At 51.4% G+C, this 18,237-nt stretch overlaps 1 protein-coding gene across 3 annotated transcripts in view; it reads left to right on the top strand.

Moving 5' to 3' along the window:
* Scube1 (signal peptide, CUB domain and EGF like domain containing 1) overlaps positions 1 to 18,237 on the top strand; it is a 119,485-nt gene that overhangs the window by 36,766 nt on the left and 64,482 nt on the right. For all 3 annotated transcript variants that reach the window (XM_051160113.1, XM_051160112.1, XM_051160111.1), the window contains exon 4: positions 10,976 to 11,110. In XM_051160113.1, the coding sequence (XP_051016070.1) occupies positions 10,976 to 11,110 (135 nt within the window). The remainder of the gene's footprint in view (positions 1 to 10,975; positions 11,111 to 18,237) is intronic.

Below are 18,237 nucleotides of genomic sequence, written 5' to 3'. Positions count from 1 at the left end.
ATCTCACCCTGTGGTATTGAGAGATTACTGGGAGAGCCGATCTCCCTGTGTAAGAGGGTCAGGGTTAATTGTCAGTGTGACACAGTTTAGACTAACCCAGGAGTCGTCTTGGTGAGAGCTTGCCTAGGCCAGCACATGGGCTTTCTTGATTCTATTAATTGATATGGGAAGAGAGCCAGCCTTAATGTGGGCAGGGCCATTGCCTGGTCTGGGTCCTACACAGCATAAAAGAGAAGGTGAGCTGAGAGCTTATACCCAGACATGCGATGAGACCAGCCCTGCCAAGCCTCTGCTGCTACACTGCCCTTCCCTCCCCCCCCCTCCCATGGCAGACTGTAACCTAGAACCATGAGCAGAAATAAAACCCTTTGACCCTGAGGTTGCTTTAGTGACCAGATGTTTTATCATAGCAAACTGGACAGGTAACTCAGACACCATAAGTATGACCAGAATGGAGTTGGCAAGCAGAGGCCAGGCTGGTGGGCATGCAGCCAGAGTGGTCACCATAGCCTTTGGTGACTAGGGAAAGAGGAGCCTGTTTGTGGGCCCTTTAGGGGAGGGGCTTCAGGAAGCAGGTAATATGGCCTTTTTGATGAGGGGGTGAGGGGTAAAGGCAGGAATACAGGTCAGAGCGAGGGAGACTGGCCAGCTATCAAGATGGAGTGGGGGAGGTAAGGAGGTCAGCTTGTGCTGGGGGGGGGGGGTGGTTGCAGCAGGTCCAGCCATTACTGGGACCAGACTTCTGGGTGGGAAGGTGGGATTGAGGTTGACAGCCAGGTGTTTGGATCAAGTGACTATGAGCCGTACTGCTTTGCGGTGAGCTAGAGGCTAACAGTGGAGCAGGGCTGTGTTTGACTCTGCTCTTCCGTGGGAGGTGATGTTAGGCCAGCCTGGCCCCTGGTAGGTCAGGTGCGCCTGCTGGACAGCCAAAGGCAGGCAACCACAGCGGCCAATGTCCAAGTTGAGAGGATGGCAGAGGAGGTGCCGAGCAGTGAGGGCAGATTAGCAGTTATTCAAAGGTGTTGCTGTGGGGCGTGATCAGAGCAGAATGTAAGGGGGATGGGGAGGGTATGGGGGGCGGCGAGAGAGGAGCCTAGCCTATCTGTTCCCGGCTCTGGATGGAGCCTCCGTTTCTCAGCACTTCCAGCTTTGGCAAAGGAAGGTAGACAGAGTGGGAATTCCCAGCTGTCTCTCTGACCAGGGCCTGGTACCCAGGGGTGTATAAAAAACTCAAACAACATCACCCAAGCGTGAGCCACCAAGCCACCCTGCATTAGATTTTATACAACCCAGTTGTTAAAAAAAAAAAAAAAAAAAAAAAAAAAGCAGAAGGAGTTGGAGTTGAATAGACCATCCTCTAAAGAAGATACACAAATAGCCACTGGGCATTTGGAAAAACTGTTCGTGGCTGTTAGTAGCCGGGGAAGCGTAACTAGGAGCCAGAAGACACCAGGTAATACCCACTAGAGTGACCCTTCAAACAAAAAATATAACAGGCGCTCACTATGCTGATGGGGCGAGCCCGGAAGCCTCACACTTCGCTGGTAGCAATGTAAAGTGATGTAGCCCAACAGAAAACTGTTAGAGATGTCTCAAAAAGTTAAACCCAGGGGTACTGGAGAGATGGCCCAGTGCTAAGACACTTGCCGCTCTCTCAGAGGGCCTGAGCTTGATTCTCTGCACCCACATCCACCTGTAACTCCAGCTCCAGGGGATCCAATATCATCTTCTGGACTCCGTGGGCATCTCCACTCACACACGTGTATAATCACATACAGACATACAGAATTTAAAATAAAAGGAGGGCTTAGTTACAGGGCTGGGGAGCTAGGTCATCTGCTACGCAGACTGGGGACCTGGGTTCAATCCTTAGACCAGGCATGATGGGAAAGAACCAATTCCCACAAGCTGGCCCACACCTTCCATGGTGTGCAAAGTAAATGAATAATGTAAAATACAATCAGATAGAGATTTATCATATTATCCGACAATGCTAGTCCTTAGCATATTTCCAAGAAACAAGTATACTCAAAAGCCCATATGTGAATATCTGAAGCATAGTTCATAATTCATCGAAGTTGAAATGATCCTAAAGTCCATTAACTGGAGAATAAACAAAATTGCAGCAGATATAGAGGTGTGAAAATATTACTTAGTTATTAAAAAAAAAAAACAATGAAGCTTCTAATACATGCTGCAATGTGGTGAAGCTTAAAAGCATGATGCCGTGTAAAAGAAGCCGCACTGAAAGGGCAGTATTTATTATAAATATTATATTTTATAAATATATATTATAATTAATGTAATATAGATGGTATTGATTCTATCAATATGAAATGTCAAGACTAGGTACATATGTAGAGACAGAGAAGACCTGGGATTCTGGGGTCTTGGGATTCACTGTGCAGGGGTACGTCCCTATTGTTTGGCGGCAAGGACATGTTCGAGATTTAGTAGTGATGATCCGCTACAGAACATAGTGAGTATGCTAAAAATAAAAATGGCCAAGGTACACACAAACGTGTGAACTGCATCTCCATTCTAAAAAGCAACTGCAGAAATAAAAGATCAGAAGAACACTGTCCCACGCACTGTGAGGAGAGGACCACACGCACAGTTCCGCCCCTGGTTCTGGTCAGCTTTAAGCACAGCCATAAGCTGGGTGTGTCCCCCCCCCACACACACACCCATCCTCCCCCACCCCCAGCCCTAGAACAGTCCTGGGAGGTGAGTGGCCTGAAGCTAAGTCAGGAGGGAGACACTTTAAGAAGCCTAAGGAACTCCTCCGCTCAGGGACCAGAAGGCCAGGCAGGCTGACCGCTCCCTTCTCGTGTGGCTTGTTGTCACTTTTCCAATTTGGAAGGGACTTGGCTGTCCAGCATGCCATGCCTGCCATCCCCAGAGATTCAAGGCACTCGCTGCGTCTTTGTCCGCCATGTTTGTTGGTAGCTATGTGGGCTAGATTGGGTGCTGAGGGCTTTGACTCTGTACTTTCTTTAACGCCCCCCCCGGCCCCGCTCAGCCCCCAACATATCTAGACTATTGTCATCCCTGCCTCGTGGAGAAGGAAACCCAGGCCTTGCATGGCTCAGCAGCCTGAGGTCAGAGCAGTCACTCGCTGACTCCTACCCCATCTGGCCTGTAGGAAAAAAGATCCAGACCCCATAGGCAGTGGTCACAGGGACACAGGCAGTTCTAATAGGGTCTTAATCTAAAGTCTGAGTTAGGCAGCCAGTTTGTCCTTAGAGACACAGAGCCCTGGAGTGCTGGGGTTAGCAGCTGCGTTTAGAAGGTCCAGCTTGTGTAGAGGAGCTGTGCCTGGATACAGGTAGCTCCAGCAGAGCCTGCGCCTCCTGGGCCGGCTTGGGTTTTTTTTTCTTTTGTGTGTGTGTGTGTGTGTGTGTGTGTGTGTGTGTGTGTGTGTGTGTGTGTTTTGCTGGTCTAGAGAGGTGAGCTACACATAGGCCTTCAGGCTTGGGCCCTGCCCAGCAAGCTGCCCGACGCTGGCTTCCAGGGGGCACGGAAAAGGCTTCAGACACCACCCAGAGCAGTAAGCAGACAGGTCCATGTCCACAATGACCCGCTTATGCCTCCTGCCTGCTCAGAGCCAGAGATCTTGACAGTTTGGGAGCATTCAGGCTCTGTTGGAACTCAGGCCCCAGATCTCTAAGACCCATGTGTATTTTACCCAAAAATCCAATCCATCTGGTTCGCGTTTATTTACACTTAACTCATCAAATGCAATTTTGCAAGAGTCATTCGATAGCCAAGAGGCATTTCTGCCTCAGCTGCCCTGGGGGGGGGAGGGGGGGAGGTGGTTGGGGGGGCAGGGATGGGAGGGGTGAACGCGTGCGAGTGTATTGCTTCTGCCAGGACCAGGTGGCAAAGCTCAGTGGTGGAGCCTGAGCTTCGGTTCCCGCCCACAGGATGCCGGAGCCTGTGCAAGGCCTAATGCACAGTGAATTCCTGGGCAGCCACAGAAACATGGGTGGGGTCCACTCGAAACACAGAGTCTCTGTGTCAAAATGTGAGTGTTCCTGGGAAACACAAAGCAACCAAAGCAGGATCAAGGAGTAATTTTCAGTTATAAATAACTCCAAACTTGGGTTCCTCGTCCAAAAGATGACAAACAGGCCACTATTAATAAAAACAAAACAACAACAACAAAAAAACTGCCCCACCTGGGTCCAAGCAGCCGCCCTTGGGGGCAAACCACAGACCTCATGCAGCCAGCCACCCTCCAGAAGCCTATGCCCTGGCCTCAGAGACCCTTCCTGTGGGGAGACAACCGCAGTGAGTGGGCCACAGCCCTGAAATGACCCCTCAGGGCCAGTGGGAACTGGAGGGTGAGGACAGTATCCGCAGAGCAAAGCTGGGCAGGAGTCACAGCTAAAGGCTGCCTGCTCCAACGTCACTGTCAGACGGGGCAGTGACCCCAGAGATGCTGTTAGGCCCGATCGTCGATGCTGTGTTCTGTCAAAGCTGGAGTCCTCGGTGGCCACACTCTTGGAGTGTGCATCCCTGGAAAGCCCGGAGATGCGAGTCAGAATGTGCATATGGAGGGACACTGAGGTCTGAGATGGACCTTGCCATGGGAGCTGGGGACACAGAGGGACTAGCAGTGGAGGACAAGTTCGTAGCCCGGGTGAGACTATTGGGGTGAGAGGGAGACAAAAAAGCAATGTTGGGAAGCAGAGTGTTTCTCAGGCTTGGGCAGGTAAGGTTCACACCAGACTGAACGGAAGTGAGGGTTCCTGTGACCTTGGGTATTCAGGCCTTCATAGGCTCCGGCACTCCCCACCTGCCACTGGCCACTGCCTTTGACTGAAAGAACATTTACCAAACAGTTCTTATTGTGGGTTGCCTTGGGGTAGGGTGGGGGGAACCACTCAAGACCCTGCCTCCTCCCCATTTGCGGTCTGTCACCTCAGCTAGCTAACAGGGGGGGTGCTCCATGCAGGGGTTCACTATCTGTTAAAGGAGGGAACCTCTTTATCTCACAGAGGGTACAAGCTCGTCCTGGCATCAGTCGCCAAGCTGGGCCTTCAAGATAAGCTGCTTGCTCTGTGTTCTTTGGCCCTGCTACCTGGTTCAGGGTCTCCTCTAGAGCCTTCTAGAATCCTCTTTGTAGCCTAGTTTCGATGCCCAGGGGTTCCCTGAGGAAGATGATAGAGTGTCAGTGTTCAGAAGCAAGACACCCCCAGGCCCACCCTGTTCCAGGGTCTCTGTTCCAGGAGCCTGGGTTAGAGAGTGCCCCTTGAGGGTCTCACCACACACAGGTTCAGTCTTCCCGAGGCCTTAAGGGTTAGTGACAGCCAGCTTGTCAGGCCACCATGCTAACTTCTCCGAGAGAATCATTCTATTGGCTGGACTGCAGGGCCCAGCAGAGCTGAGGATGGCTTTTGAGAACCTTGCAGAGTCATCGGCCACAGAGCAGTGAGAGCCCAGCTCAGGACACACTCCATGCAGGGCTTAGCTTTCCCAGCTGCCTTAGCCAGCACGGGGACCTAGCCAGTCGCTGTCCTTGGGGGCTTGGAGAACTCTCCCCCTGCTGTAGCATTCACAGTCTCGTCACTATGCCCTGCCCTGCCAACCTCTGTTCTTAGATTTACAGTCTAATGCCTACTCAGCCATCTTACCTATGTTCATCAATCGTTGACTTTTTTCAACAAATCACAAAGACATTGGAACACTATATCTTATCTTCGGGGCCTGAGCAGGAATAGTAGGGACAGCTCTTAGCATTCTTATTCGAGCCCAACTAGGTCAACCAGGAGCCCTATTAGGTGACAATCAAATCTACAATGTAGTCGTAATTGCCCATGCATTTGTCATAATTTTCTTTATAGTAATACCTATAATAATCGGAGGCTTTGGAAACTGATTGGTACCTCTAATAATTGGCGCACCTGACATAGCCTTCCCCCGGATAAATAATATAAGTTTCTGACTTCTTCCCCTCTTATTTCTTCTCCTCCCAGCATCATCAATAGTTGAAGCTGGAGCCGGAACAGGATGAACTGTTTATGCACCCTTAGCAGGAAACTTAGCACATGCTGGAGCATCTGTGGACCTAGCTATCTTCTCTCTTCACCTAGCTGGGGTATCATCCATTCTCGGAACAATTAACTTTATCACCGCTATCAATAATATAAAACTCCCCAGCTGTAACACAATAGCAAACCCCTTTTTTCGTCTAGCATCACCTCTAGCTCACAGCCCATCACCTCCTCCAGGAAGCCTCCCATCCTGGTTTCCTGGTCTAAAACCCCACGTGGCATTCATATTCACTCAGTGGTCCATGTCTATGGACACAAAAAGGCAAGGGTTTGGACCGAACCTATCCATGGAGAAAGTTATGTATAAGCATATGTGAGTAGGGCACGCCCTGATACTAGAAGAAACAAGCTCCCAGAGACTGGCATGGACAGCCTGGGCAAGTCCCTCTGGATGCCCGGTGAGCCAATACAGCTCTCAGCTGCAGCAGCTAGCCTCCCTCTCAAAATGAGTTGTGATATTGCGGCCAGAGAGGCTTCTTGCTCTACCACCCCAGGCCAGCCTCTATGCCCCCAGAAAGTTGTGAGGGAGACAGACACAAGGCCTATCCTCACCCATGGCAGGGGTGGCGGTACAGCAGGGCCCGTGATCTAGGCAAAGGGAAGAAATGGAGGTGTAAGGCCTCCAGAGCTGGGGACACTGGAAGAAAACACTAAAGCGTGGGGGGGGGGGCTGGGAGAGAGGAATTGGCGAGGGGGGGAGGGGGAAGGGCAGAAAGAGGAGGAAAGAAAAGCAACTCTGCCCCGTGGAACCAACTAGGTTGTTCTCGCTGACAGGAGAACACTCTGCCTCTTTGGGGCTTTGGAAAAGTCTCCTTCCTTCTCTGTTCTCTTCTGGGAACCAGAGGTAATAAGGGCCAGACCCAGGTCAGACCAGATGGGAGATGGGGGGAGGGGTGCGCTTCTAGGTGGATCTCAGTGAGCACTGAGGTGGGGCTGGTCTAGCATAGGACATCCTAGGCAATAATAAGGCATCATGTTGCCACTCACTGGGATGGGGGCAAGCTAGGAGGGGCTCCCCTCAGGACCGGACACCCAGTCCATCAATGAGAACAATCATGATTCCATGAAGAGAGGAAAAAGCCGGCTTGTATCCCAGTGCTCCAAAGGGCTTCTTCCTGGAAGACAGTCCGCAGTCCCCCGGCACTTCCTGGAGGTAAGACTCAGCACTGCCTATGCATCCAGGGAAAGGCAGAGCAGCTCTCAGGGAGCCCAGTGCCTCGTATGGACTCCCTTCTGGCCCTGAAGGTCCCTTTTATAGCAGGATGCACCTGGTGCTGGGTCACAGTGTACAGGTAACTCCAAGGGACTGCCAAGGGGCTGTTCTTCCGCAGGACTCTGCCAGGTGAACCCTATCTGTCCTAGGTTTATAGGCAGACATCCTGTGATTCCACCTACACCAGGTTGATGATTCTCCATCTCCCCTGAATCCTGTCTGAGACTTGAGATGCGGAGTGTCTGTGAAAGAGGTCATGTGTATGGCCTCGGGCTGTACTGGGACTCGGTGTCCCCAGAACTTTCTATCCTACTTAGGGAGGGCGTGGGGGCTCTGTTTGGACATAGTGGAGAAGGGTACGGAGGGACAGCTCTCTCTTCCCGCCTGCTTAATCTTGGGGTTTTATCATTGGGAGCAAGGCAACGACATGTTTACATGGCCTTGCATTTGTTTCAAATTATTCATCAGCGTTGGCGAATCATTGTTCCCTGCTAGTATAAACAGCCCCATCCCAGCAGCACAGCCACCCTGCCAGATCACTGAGAGCCTGTGGATGCCTCGTGTCAACTGCCCTGTGCTCCTAGCTCTCAGTGAGGTGCAGAGCTAGGCCAAGCCAGATGGCTGCAGATGAGTAGCATCCAGGCCAAGGCAGCATTTCTGTCCCCGTGCAGTGAGCTTGGAGGGTCCAACTTCGCTTTGTCTGTCTCGCAGTGGGGACTTCGCTTGGACTGGTAAGGCCAAGAGTCTCGGAGCCAGGAGGAGAGTGGCGGTAATGGATGGAGGGCTTAGCTGCATCCCAAGGCCATGGTTAGCTGTGGGCTAAGACCCAGGCACAGGTGCCCACCCTCAGTGCTGTTGAGCCAGAGGTAGAAGAGCCAGAGTCACCGTCCATCCACACCGCTCATAGATTTCCGTCTTACGGGTCTTAAGGAGTGAGTTGCTTAAGCTGATCCCAGACGCAAGCTCAGGAGACAAGCAGGTTCTTCATATCTGGTCTGAATGCATTTTTGGGGGGCGGGAGGGGCACGGCCTGCCTAGCAAGGTGGCTGCAGGCTCTTGCCCTAGGGCTCTGGAGTTCAGCCTTCACACTGACCTACTGTGTGGGTCACCCAGGTCACTTCAGCTCCATGAGTGTGAGAGTCCCATGAACAAAATACACCCCATCGCACAGGATTCTGAGGCAACGCTAGTGAGGCCCCTTGATCCACAGTAAGTGCCCAGGATGCTGGCTTCCTATTGCTCAGATGACCAGCCAGTGCCCAATGCAGAGCCACAGGCTGGAGCACAGAGGAGAGCTGGCAGCTGTGTGCACTTTGGGGTGCCCTAAGCAAAGGTGCTGGTAGCACTGGGCCAGCAGGGAGCCATCAACATGACTGGAGAAGAGGCTACTCAGAGAACCAATAACACCTTCCCCCTCTCCCTGGCCTCCCACCTCAGCCTCTGAGCCCGCTGTTCCTCTCAGCAAGTGAGCTGGAACCTTCGGTGGCTTTTTAGAGCTGAGAGCTCTGTTTCCTTCCTCTGTCAGCCACACTGCTTGGCTGACATTTGAGCTCGCCAGAGAGTAATGATGCTCCACGCTGTGGGCCTCAAAGGCAGCCGCGGTCTCCTGGGTGGTTAAGTGGTCTGCAGTCCTCCAGCCTAAATAGGACCCAGCTGACAGCCCTGCAGAGCCAAGCTGTCCCTGGTTCGGTGCAGGTCACCGCCTGCCTCTACCTTCCTCACATCCTTTTGGTTTCAATAGCAAAAGATGTCTGTGTTAAAAAGAATGGGAAAATTTCATTGCCAAAATATATGCGCACGTGTGCATGAAAGGGAAGGATGTACATGTGTGTGTGCGCACATGCCTGTGTATGTGGCGTGTGTGTTTGTGTGTGTGTGTGTGTGTGTGTGTGTGTGTGTGTGTGTGTGTGTGTGTGTGTTGGAGGCCGTGGATTGGCTGGACACAGTCAGTAGCTCCACACGCATATTGCTTTGTGGTTTTATGTATTTGCCTATTAAAATGACAATACAGCCATGGAACATTAAGGTTTAAGAAGCCCTTCTTTTCATTAAACAAACCGACAGAGTAGGGGGTTATGACTCTGGTAATTGAAACATGGTGTTCTGCTGAGGGCCAGAGCTCCATAAAGGCCCTTTCAGCCAGTCACACCCTTTGTGCCCGCAGCCTCTGGTCAGAAGAGAGTGTCGGCCCTGAGCCGGTGCCTCCTGCCGAGTGGGAAAGACCTCTTGGCAGCCTTCCCCCGGCAGTCCTGGCAGCCAGAGGTCAGGGTCTTTTCAAATCTTCCCCCAGCCTCCAGGCTTTTGAAATCAATCTGCCAAGCTGAGACCTTCAGGGTGGCACAGGCTGCCCTGGCCTCCCCCTCAGGGCTCCAGGGTCTTGTGCTGCCAACTGTAAACCCGAGGTGGGTTGAAGAAGTGGGGAATGCTGGGATGTGGCTGGGGAGACCCTTAACCACAGCATGTGTTGGGGGGAGACACTTCAATCTACACTATCATCCTGGGGACCAGTGATGTCAGAGGAGAGGCCAGGCTTAGGGGTCAATATGCTGGGTCTAAAGTCTGCCCCTGTCACTCTCCATGCATCCTTGCATATGGATCTAGATCGTTTGTTTACAAATGGGCTGGATCTAATAGGGTTGGTGCAAGGACTAGAGTTAATAGGGGGAAAGATGCCTAGAACTATTTAGGCACACAGTCATGACCCTCTAGTCCTTGTAACTGACCACTTCTGTGGTTCCGTAGTTAAGGATTTCCATGGGATGCCATGCAGTATGCCTATGGAGAGCTATGAAATACCTCTGGAGTCTCCCCCATGTAGCATCTCCCTAGCATGGTACTATGGGGTGCCCCTGTTTAGTACTGTCATAGATGGTGCCATGGGTTACTCCCTCACAATACTTTCATAGCATCATGCCATGGAGTAGTACCCTGTAACCCAGCCTTTGCTGCTTGATGGGTTCTTTTTCCCACCCTTCTCTATCCCTTTTCTTTTTTCCTTTCAACCCCCTAACACTAGACAGCAGAGAAAAATGATAGAGGAATGGGGTAACATTATCTTAGACTACTTCCTGCTGATTAGAAGCATTGATCTCTGTGGGGCAAGTTTAATCTTCGCTGTCAGAAAATCTAATTTCTTCTCCTCCTCCTCCTCCTCCTCTTCCTCCTCCTCCTCACACAACTACTTAACAAACCACAACTAACCAACAACAGGGCTCTAGCATTTATATGCCCTCTGAAAAGACCCCTGAATTCCAAGCATCACACAATTGCAGAAACTATCTGCAGCTGGCAAAACCATGCCCCTGCTAGAGCATGAGGCAAATCATAGTCAGCTGCTGCGAAGCAGCGCCATAGCCGCACACCTGGACTTAAAATAAAAACATATTCTTGTAATATTTCTGGTTTTTTTTTTTTTTTTTTTTTAAGAAATCAAAATTTCAAAATTCTCACTACAGTACCATCATAGCATAGTGCATGGAGTACCCCAATACAATATCGCCACAGCCTGTTGCTATGGATACAGTCATGCAATAGCATTACAGCGTGGTGCCGTGGAGCACTCCCATGCAGTCTGTCCATTGTACAACGCCATGCGGCATCTCTGTGGAAACCCTTCATTGACTGATGGAGAAACCGACTGAGTGTGTGGCCCACTAGCTCCAGATGTGATGTCTCTCCTCGCCTTTTCTCCCTCTCCTCGCAGATGTGGACGAGTGTCAAGACAACAATGGTGGCTGCCAGCAGATCTGTGTCAATGCCATGGGCAGCTATGAGTGTCAGTGCCACAGTGGCTTTTTTCTCAGTGACAACCAACACACCTGCATACACCGCTCCAATGGTAAGTACAGCCTGTGTTGGCCACACTTGCCTTCCAACCCTGTGGGAAGGGGTAGCCCTCTCTACATGTGGACTCCAGGGGCTTCAGGGGCAGGGCAGGGCTTTCGGTGGTGACCTCGGTGGCTATTTTGTGCTACCAGTGTTGATTCTTCGTAGAAATCTTTCTGGCTCCTTCCCTCCGTCAACTGTTGGTATCTCTCCTGTTTGTACGCGATGGGGCCACAGGTGGTGGTTATGACCAAACAAGTTGTCTTCCTCTTTGTTGGAGATTCCATGTTCTCCAGACGCCCTTCGGAAAGGGCTGCTGTCGCCTTATGTCCCCATAAGCCAGTGATTATCTGCTGCGTGTTTCTGAGTCACCAGCCTGCTGAGGGACCTTGTGATTGAGAGCCGACTGCCCCTGGAGGCCAGTGGTGACTGAGTAGGCTGAAGCTGGGTGGGTGGACTGGGGACAGAGCTGGTCACTATCCAAGTCCAACAGGTGAAGGTTACTGGTATCAGGGCACTGGTGGTCCTGAGGTGGGTTGAAGTTTGGCCTTTGACAGCAGAGCTATGGGGTGGGCTGAGCTGGTCAGAAGCCAACACATATGGAGCCTGGGCCAACACATGCATCAAACCTGGGCCAAGTGAACAGCAACAGCAAAGGCATCATCAGTTGCCAAACAAGCTCTTGATCCCCAGGCAGGGCTGTATACTGCTGCAGAGAGGCCTGGCAGGATAGCGCCACAAACTAAGGCTTCTGGGGCCAGGCTGTCCTGAACAGTCAAGGCTGGAGACACAAGGAAGATAGAAAGAACAGCCCACTGTCCGTCCTCCAAGACTGACCTTTGACAAGGAAGGGGAAGCTAAAAGTTTGAGACTGAAAGACAAGGAGAAGAAAAAAAAAGGCTTATGCTCAGCTTGGCTCAGCTCAGCAGAGCCCCAGATGTGAACCTAGGTGTCCCATCCTTTCTGGAACTACTCTTCAGCAAGCTCTCTGTATGCCTGGAGCCTCAGCTTTCTCACTCAGATGATAGTGGCCATGAGTTTGGGGCAGCAGGGTGTCTGAAGCTACAAAGAGAGCCTGGTATGACCTGCTGGTGTTTGGTGTGGCTACCAGAGGTTGAGAAGTGGAAATTATGTGTGGTTTCTACTAGAAAATGATTCCTGGGAATATTTATTTCCTTGAAATATATTGGAGCAATAAACCAGGTATAGCAGCACTTCAACCTGAAGCTGTGTTGACTATCATGTGGATGAAAGAAGGTCCATTTCCTTACTGGGAATTTTGAGTGGATTTTTAAATCTGGGCTATGAAAGCCAACTCAAAAGCTCACGGGGAACTTCTTGAAGCCATCTTGCAGGATAAACAGTGGCACCGCCAGGGCTGCTGAGGAGACAAGGCGATCGAACGTGGCCTAACTGTGCATATTACACGGGAGAAGACAGACCACAGGGTTCTGGGCAGGCAGGTAGCCTACCTCCCAGGTGGTGGCACAGTCTGTGGTTGTCACAAGGGCCCACGATAGCGTCAGCCACGGTAGTGGTGAGCGTGATGGCTCAAAATCGAAGCCTGCCGGAAGTGCTAGGATGGAGACCGCCTTGCCTCCTCATGTGACCTCTGATCTTGTGGACCTGGGAGAGGCAGGTAGGCCCAGAGGCCTTGGCAAGTTAGACTCTTTGTGTTACTTGACTGGTTAATTCTCCTTTGGATCTCTGGACTCCCCCTACCCACCCACCCACCCAAAGCATAGACTGATTTTGATTAGTTGTATGAGAAGGGTAGGCCAAGGTCAGTCTGGGCTTCTGGCCCAGAAACAAGGCCACCACAGCTCAGCCCTTCTGAGTAGCCTGGCTTCTCAGGCGCCAGCATAAACCATGGCCTGAGGCTCATGGATCAAGCCCAGGCTGGATTGGGAGTGTTATGTTCTTGGTTTCAGATCTCCTGGGGCCTCTGCTGTCACTTCTGCCTCTTTAGGTCCTTTGGCTATTTAAAAAAAAAAAGTTTCACCCCTCAGGGAAAATGCTTTGAGCATCCAAGTGTAAAATCTGCCCTAGGGGGTGACATGTAGCCAGTTAATTCCTTCTGGTCCCCAGAACTTCTGGCAAAGCTTGATTTGACACGGGGCGACAGCTAAGGCTGCCCTGGATGGGAGGGGACCCTGGGACGATTGGAATCTAGCTAGTCCTTCTGTTTAATACTTCTTGGTACTGGCTTTGATACCCTGACAGCCGCACAGCCCTCTGTTCAACCTCTGGCCCTCAGCCCAAGGGCCACTGTAGACTCGGACCAGCCTCTGCTGCACTGAGCCAGCCACAGGCCTGGGTACCCAGTGGCTAACACCTTGGGCTTTCTGCCTCTCCCAGCCCTGCCCTTTCTATCCTTAAAGTATGTCAAACTCATGCTCCAAGAAGATACGGCCTCCTGGGTGACTTTCCTTTTTCCTTCAGTCTGACCCATGCTGGGTGGCGATCTAGAAGGGCCTCTGAAGGCCACAGACTCCCAGCTATGTGGAGGAAGGTGGCCCCCTCATCTCCCCACTTACTGGTTCAATTGGTTGTTCACAAGCGGGGTGCCTTCAGATCCTAGGTTGGGGATATGCGACTTTTTTTTTCCAGTTTAGAACAAGACTGAGTTCCTCTATGGCTTTAAGCTGGAGCAAATGCCTTGGGGATTCGGAAGGTTTGTTTTCCTCAGCTAAGGGGTGAACAATGGCACCATCCCAACCATGGTCACTTCGTTGGCTACAGTCATCGACATTTCTGATCCCTGATCACCTGTGACACTGAGGTGCACCTGCTTTTGTGCTGCAGGAAACTGTTTCTCAGGGCTGTGCATAGAACCTCGCTAGTCACCTGCTGTGGGTCAGTCAGCCTTGGCATGGGCTGGACGCAGCAGGTGTGAGGAAACATCACCTTGCCTCCACAACTATAGGAAGCAACACAAACTTACAGAGGGAGGGGGCGGGGTTCACGAGCTGCTTGTAGCCAATCCTAGCCCCAGGGCCCCTTTTTTATTTAGTCTGAGATGGCTCTCCGCTCTGTTGCCCAGGTTTGCCTCAAACTCATAGGCTCCAATGACAGGCTGGCCTCGGCTGCTGGAATAGCTGACACCACAGCTGTGCCCTATTATACCTGGCTCCCAAGGCCCTTGGGACTTCTTGTCCTTCATGATTGTGACAGCTCCTTGCAGCTAGGAACTTACTAAGGACAGGGACATTGTGGACCACAACTCTAATTTCCACAGCAAACTGGAGCCTCTGGAAGGGACAGAGCAGGAAGAAAGAAAAGAAGAGGAAGGCAGGTTTGAACAGGGCTGGGCTGTACTAGCCCTGGGTGGGATGGGTAGGCATGTTGGAGCACCCTCAGGTCATTGCTATGACTATGGAGGCAGTGCAGTCCACGCTGGACATGGGTGGACAGATAGATTCAGAGACTCACACCTGCAGACCCTACCCAGCCTAAGGGGAGCACACTACAGAGAGGCTGGCCATGCCTTGCTTTCTTGAGATCTAGATCAGACCCGGCCAAGAGACATGCTGTACTGCAGACCTATGAGCATGGAGCTGACCTAAAGCATTCTACATCTGGCTGAGGGTCTTCTGTATATGCCTAAGCACGTGTGTAAATGGATGCAGAGGACCCCAGGGTCCTCCCTCCATGGCACTCCCCTAGGATTCAGGGCCACAGTGCCACAAGGCTCAAGACTTGGCCTTCAAGAGCACTATTGGTGCTTTAGGGGGTCGTCATCTGATGAGTCAGTGCCTGGGCATCTGGCACCCTCATTTGTCACTTGTGTGCTCACTGTGTAAGACCAAGTACTTTCCTGTTTGCCTCTGCCTCCTTGCAGTGGCCCATTTCCAAGATGGACACCGAAGAGTCAGGGAACTTGCACAAGGTTGTCAGTGTCATTGAGGAAGAATCCCCCAGTCAGGCATGGCATCCTGAATCCAGGCTGGGGTGCAGAGAGCAGGCCACACAGGGGGTTCCAGGAGTCCCTCACAATGGCCAGCCCAGGTCTCTAGGACTCTGGAAGAGTCCTGGTGTAGCAGACAACCCCTTTTCCACATGACACTACTTGCAGGTCCAGATGCCCATCGTGTCTCCAGAGCCATTCTGTGGCAGGGTATTTCTAAACCATCTCATAACACTTTCCCCCCTCTCTCACCCCGAGCAGAGCCGCTCCCCTTTCCTGTACAGTTTGCAGTTTTCGCTATGAACTTAATTATACAGACAGCTGCCCTACTAGAGACAGAAAACATGTGTTGCTATCGGCCCCCAAGTTGAGTATCTCCAATGCTCCGGGCATCAAGTGAGCACATGTCTTTTGATGCTGCTATTGCTGGCTGTCAGATGCCACTGATCTGATCAGGTTATTCAGGGGCTGGAGAAGCTTCTGAGAGCAGGTCCGGCACTAAGGGTCAGAAGCCATTTCAGTCATACAGAAGTCCAGGTCAGAGGCTGAGGGCCTCTCAGCTTGTTTAGGGGGCACGATGAGCTCTGGCATTGCCATTTACCATGCCCATAGTTTATAGATATGGTTGCATCTCCAAGGGTCAGATGGTATGCAAACGGCCTTGGGTTAAATTACACTTGGCTATTGTGTGTATTAAGCCACACTGGAAGCATTTGGGGAATCTGTTTATTTTACCTGGAACTTTGGAGGTGTGAATATTCCAATATAACTGAAGACAAAATAATAGAAGCATTAACAACTTTTTGCTTTGAAATAATTCTAGATTCACAAAAGCAAAAAAAAAAAAAAAAAAAAAAGCAAGCTCAAAGAGAAGTTCCATGTGCCCTCCACCCAGTTTTCCCCAAAGGCGCAGATTCACATCAACACTGTGGTCAAGAATTTTCATTTGGAGCCAGGGAGATAGCTCAGCAGGTGAAGGTTCCTACCAGGAAGCCTGATGACCTGAGACAGACTCGGGGGACCCACATGGTAGAAGGGGAGAATGGGTTCCCCACAAGTTGGTCTTTGACGACCACATATATGCTGTGGCACATGCGCACAAGTAATTAAAAAAAAAAAAAAAAAAAGAGCCTGCATTTTCCAAACAGCTGTGCTTTCTGCCCAGCACCGACAGGACAGAAGGATGCCCTGAAAGGACTCTGTCACCTACTCTCCAAGCCAGGGCTTTACTGACAGTGAAAGGGTCACTGTTAGTAATTGTAGCAGAGCAGGGGGTGTTTAGGATCATCTGGGGAACAGAGACTTAGAGTCTCGCCTGGTGCTTGAGTTGAAACGTAGCCTTGAGATGGTACTGCCAGCATTGAGCCTTATGAGAAAGACACAAGCCACTCCCACAGCACAGAGAGAGCCATGTAAATACTGGGCCCAGGTTCCTGGCCCTTTGGAGTAGTCACGAGACTAGAACCCAGGGGGATCTGAGTTCGAATCATCACTACCTCCCAGGCTGCTCCATAGGGCTTAAAGGGGCCACAAACACACCCATGGTTTTTCCACTTCTCTTTTAGGGAAAAAGTAATGGAGACCAAAAGAGAAGAATAATTTCTCTACCCAGCAAGCTAGCAGCCAGTGTTGGGACTGTGGTACCCAGCTGTGTGATGTGCCGGTTGATTGACACGTGCCCGGAGGAATAGAGCTGAGGGACCAGAGGCTAGTCAAGCTGATGTTAGTCAGGGGCTGGAGAAGCCTCTGAGAGCTGGTAGCTGACCAGGGACGCGACCCGTGGTCACGCATGGACGGAGGGCTGGCACAGCGTGGGTGGGATTCTGCAAGGCTGCTGCGTTAAGAGGGAGAATGGGGAGAGCAGGAGTTCGTGGTGGGAAGGAGATGACAAGGGATTAGCAGGAGCATCTGGCCAGACACCAATAGCAGCTGAGACTGAAAAACAGCCCCAGGTAGTGCCCTGAAGATAAAGCACGTTACATAGGTTTCTGTCACTTTTCTGCAAGAGTGTGAAGAAGGGTCCTCAGACACCCCGGCCTTCCAGTGCCTTCTGATCGAGGGGACCAGAGCCTGGTAGAGTGAGTACAAGGAATTAGCCTACTGTGGGCACCACGCAACCTCACTAGAGAAGATTGCTCTCACCCTGTCCTCAGCCCTGATACTTTCTTTGACTGCTTTTAAGTCACCCCCAGCCTCCCCTAGACTGTGACTCCACAGCCTCCCATGCCCCAGGGCCAGTCACCCCTTTCCACCCTGTTGGGTCCAGCAGCTGCATCTCTATTGTCCAGCCTGTCCTTCACCATTCCCCAGTGTTCTTTTTTTTTTTTTTTTTTTTTTTTAAGATTTATTTATTCATTATGTATGCAGTATTCTGCCTGCACACCAGAAGAGGACATCAGATCTCATTATAGATGGTTGTGAGCCACCATGTGGTTGCTGGGAATTGAACTCAGGACCTTTGGAAGAACAGCCAGTGCTCTCAACCTCTGAGCCATCTCTCCAGCCCCTCCCCAGTGTTCTTTAACATCTAAGATCCCTCCTGTAGGCTAGAGGGTGTCCCTAGGAGCCCAAAGCCACACTCCAAACTTTCAGAACCAGGAAAGACATAAATAATTGTGTTTAACAGGAGTTTGGTTTTTGCCTTGAGAAATGGATGTGGGAGCCACATTTTGATCACAAGATCATTATCCATCTCTCAGGCAAGCAGGGAGCTGGGCCACACTCCCAGCCATCCCACAGGTGCATGAGTGTGGAACAAGATGGCTTGAGGGAGGGTAACTAAGAGGAAACTGGCAAGATGGCTCAGGGGGGAGATGGCAGTAGGGTGGTCAAGGGGAAAGTGAGAGGGAAATGACTGGGGAGGGGGTGTGACAGGATGCCTGACAGGAAGGTGACAGGAGTATGGTTAAAGGGAAGGTGACAGAAAAAGCATGGCAGGGGGTGGCTACAGGGAACGTGACAGAAAGATGATGAAGGAGGGTATGAGGATGACTGAAGGGAAAGATGACAGGAAGATGGCTGAGGAAATAACTAGGGTGTCTGAGGAGAAGGCAGGATGGCTGAGGAGAAAGTGACAAGGTGAGTAATGGGGAAGATGACAAGAAAATGGCTGACGGGGGAGGAGACAAGAAGGTGGCTGACAAGAAAGTGACAGGCATCGTGGAGCCGATGGCAGGATAGCCGAAGAGACAGTGGCAGGAGAATAGTGAGAGGAGGTGACAATATAAGAAGAG

The sequence above is a fragment of the Acomys russatus genome, chromosome 17, assembly GCF_903995435.1.
Source record: "Acomys russatus chromosome 17, mAcoRus1.1, whole genome shotgun sequence".
Lineage (NCBI taxonomy): Eukaryota > Metazoa > Chordata > Mammalia > Rodentia > Muridae > Acomys > Acomys russatus.
This window is presented reverse-complemented; position numbering and strand designations above follow the sequence as displayed.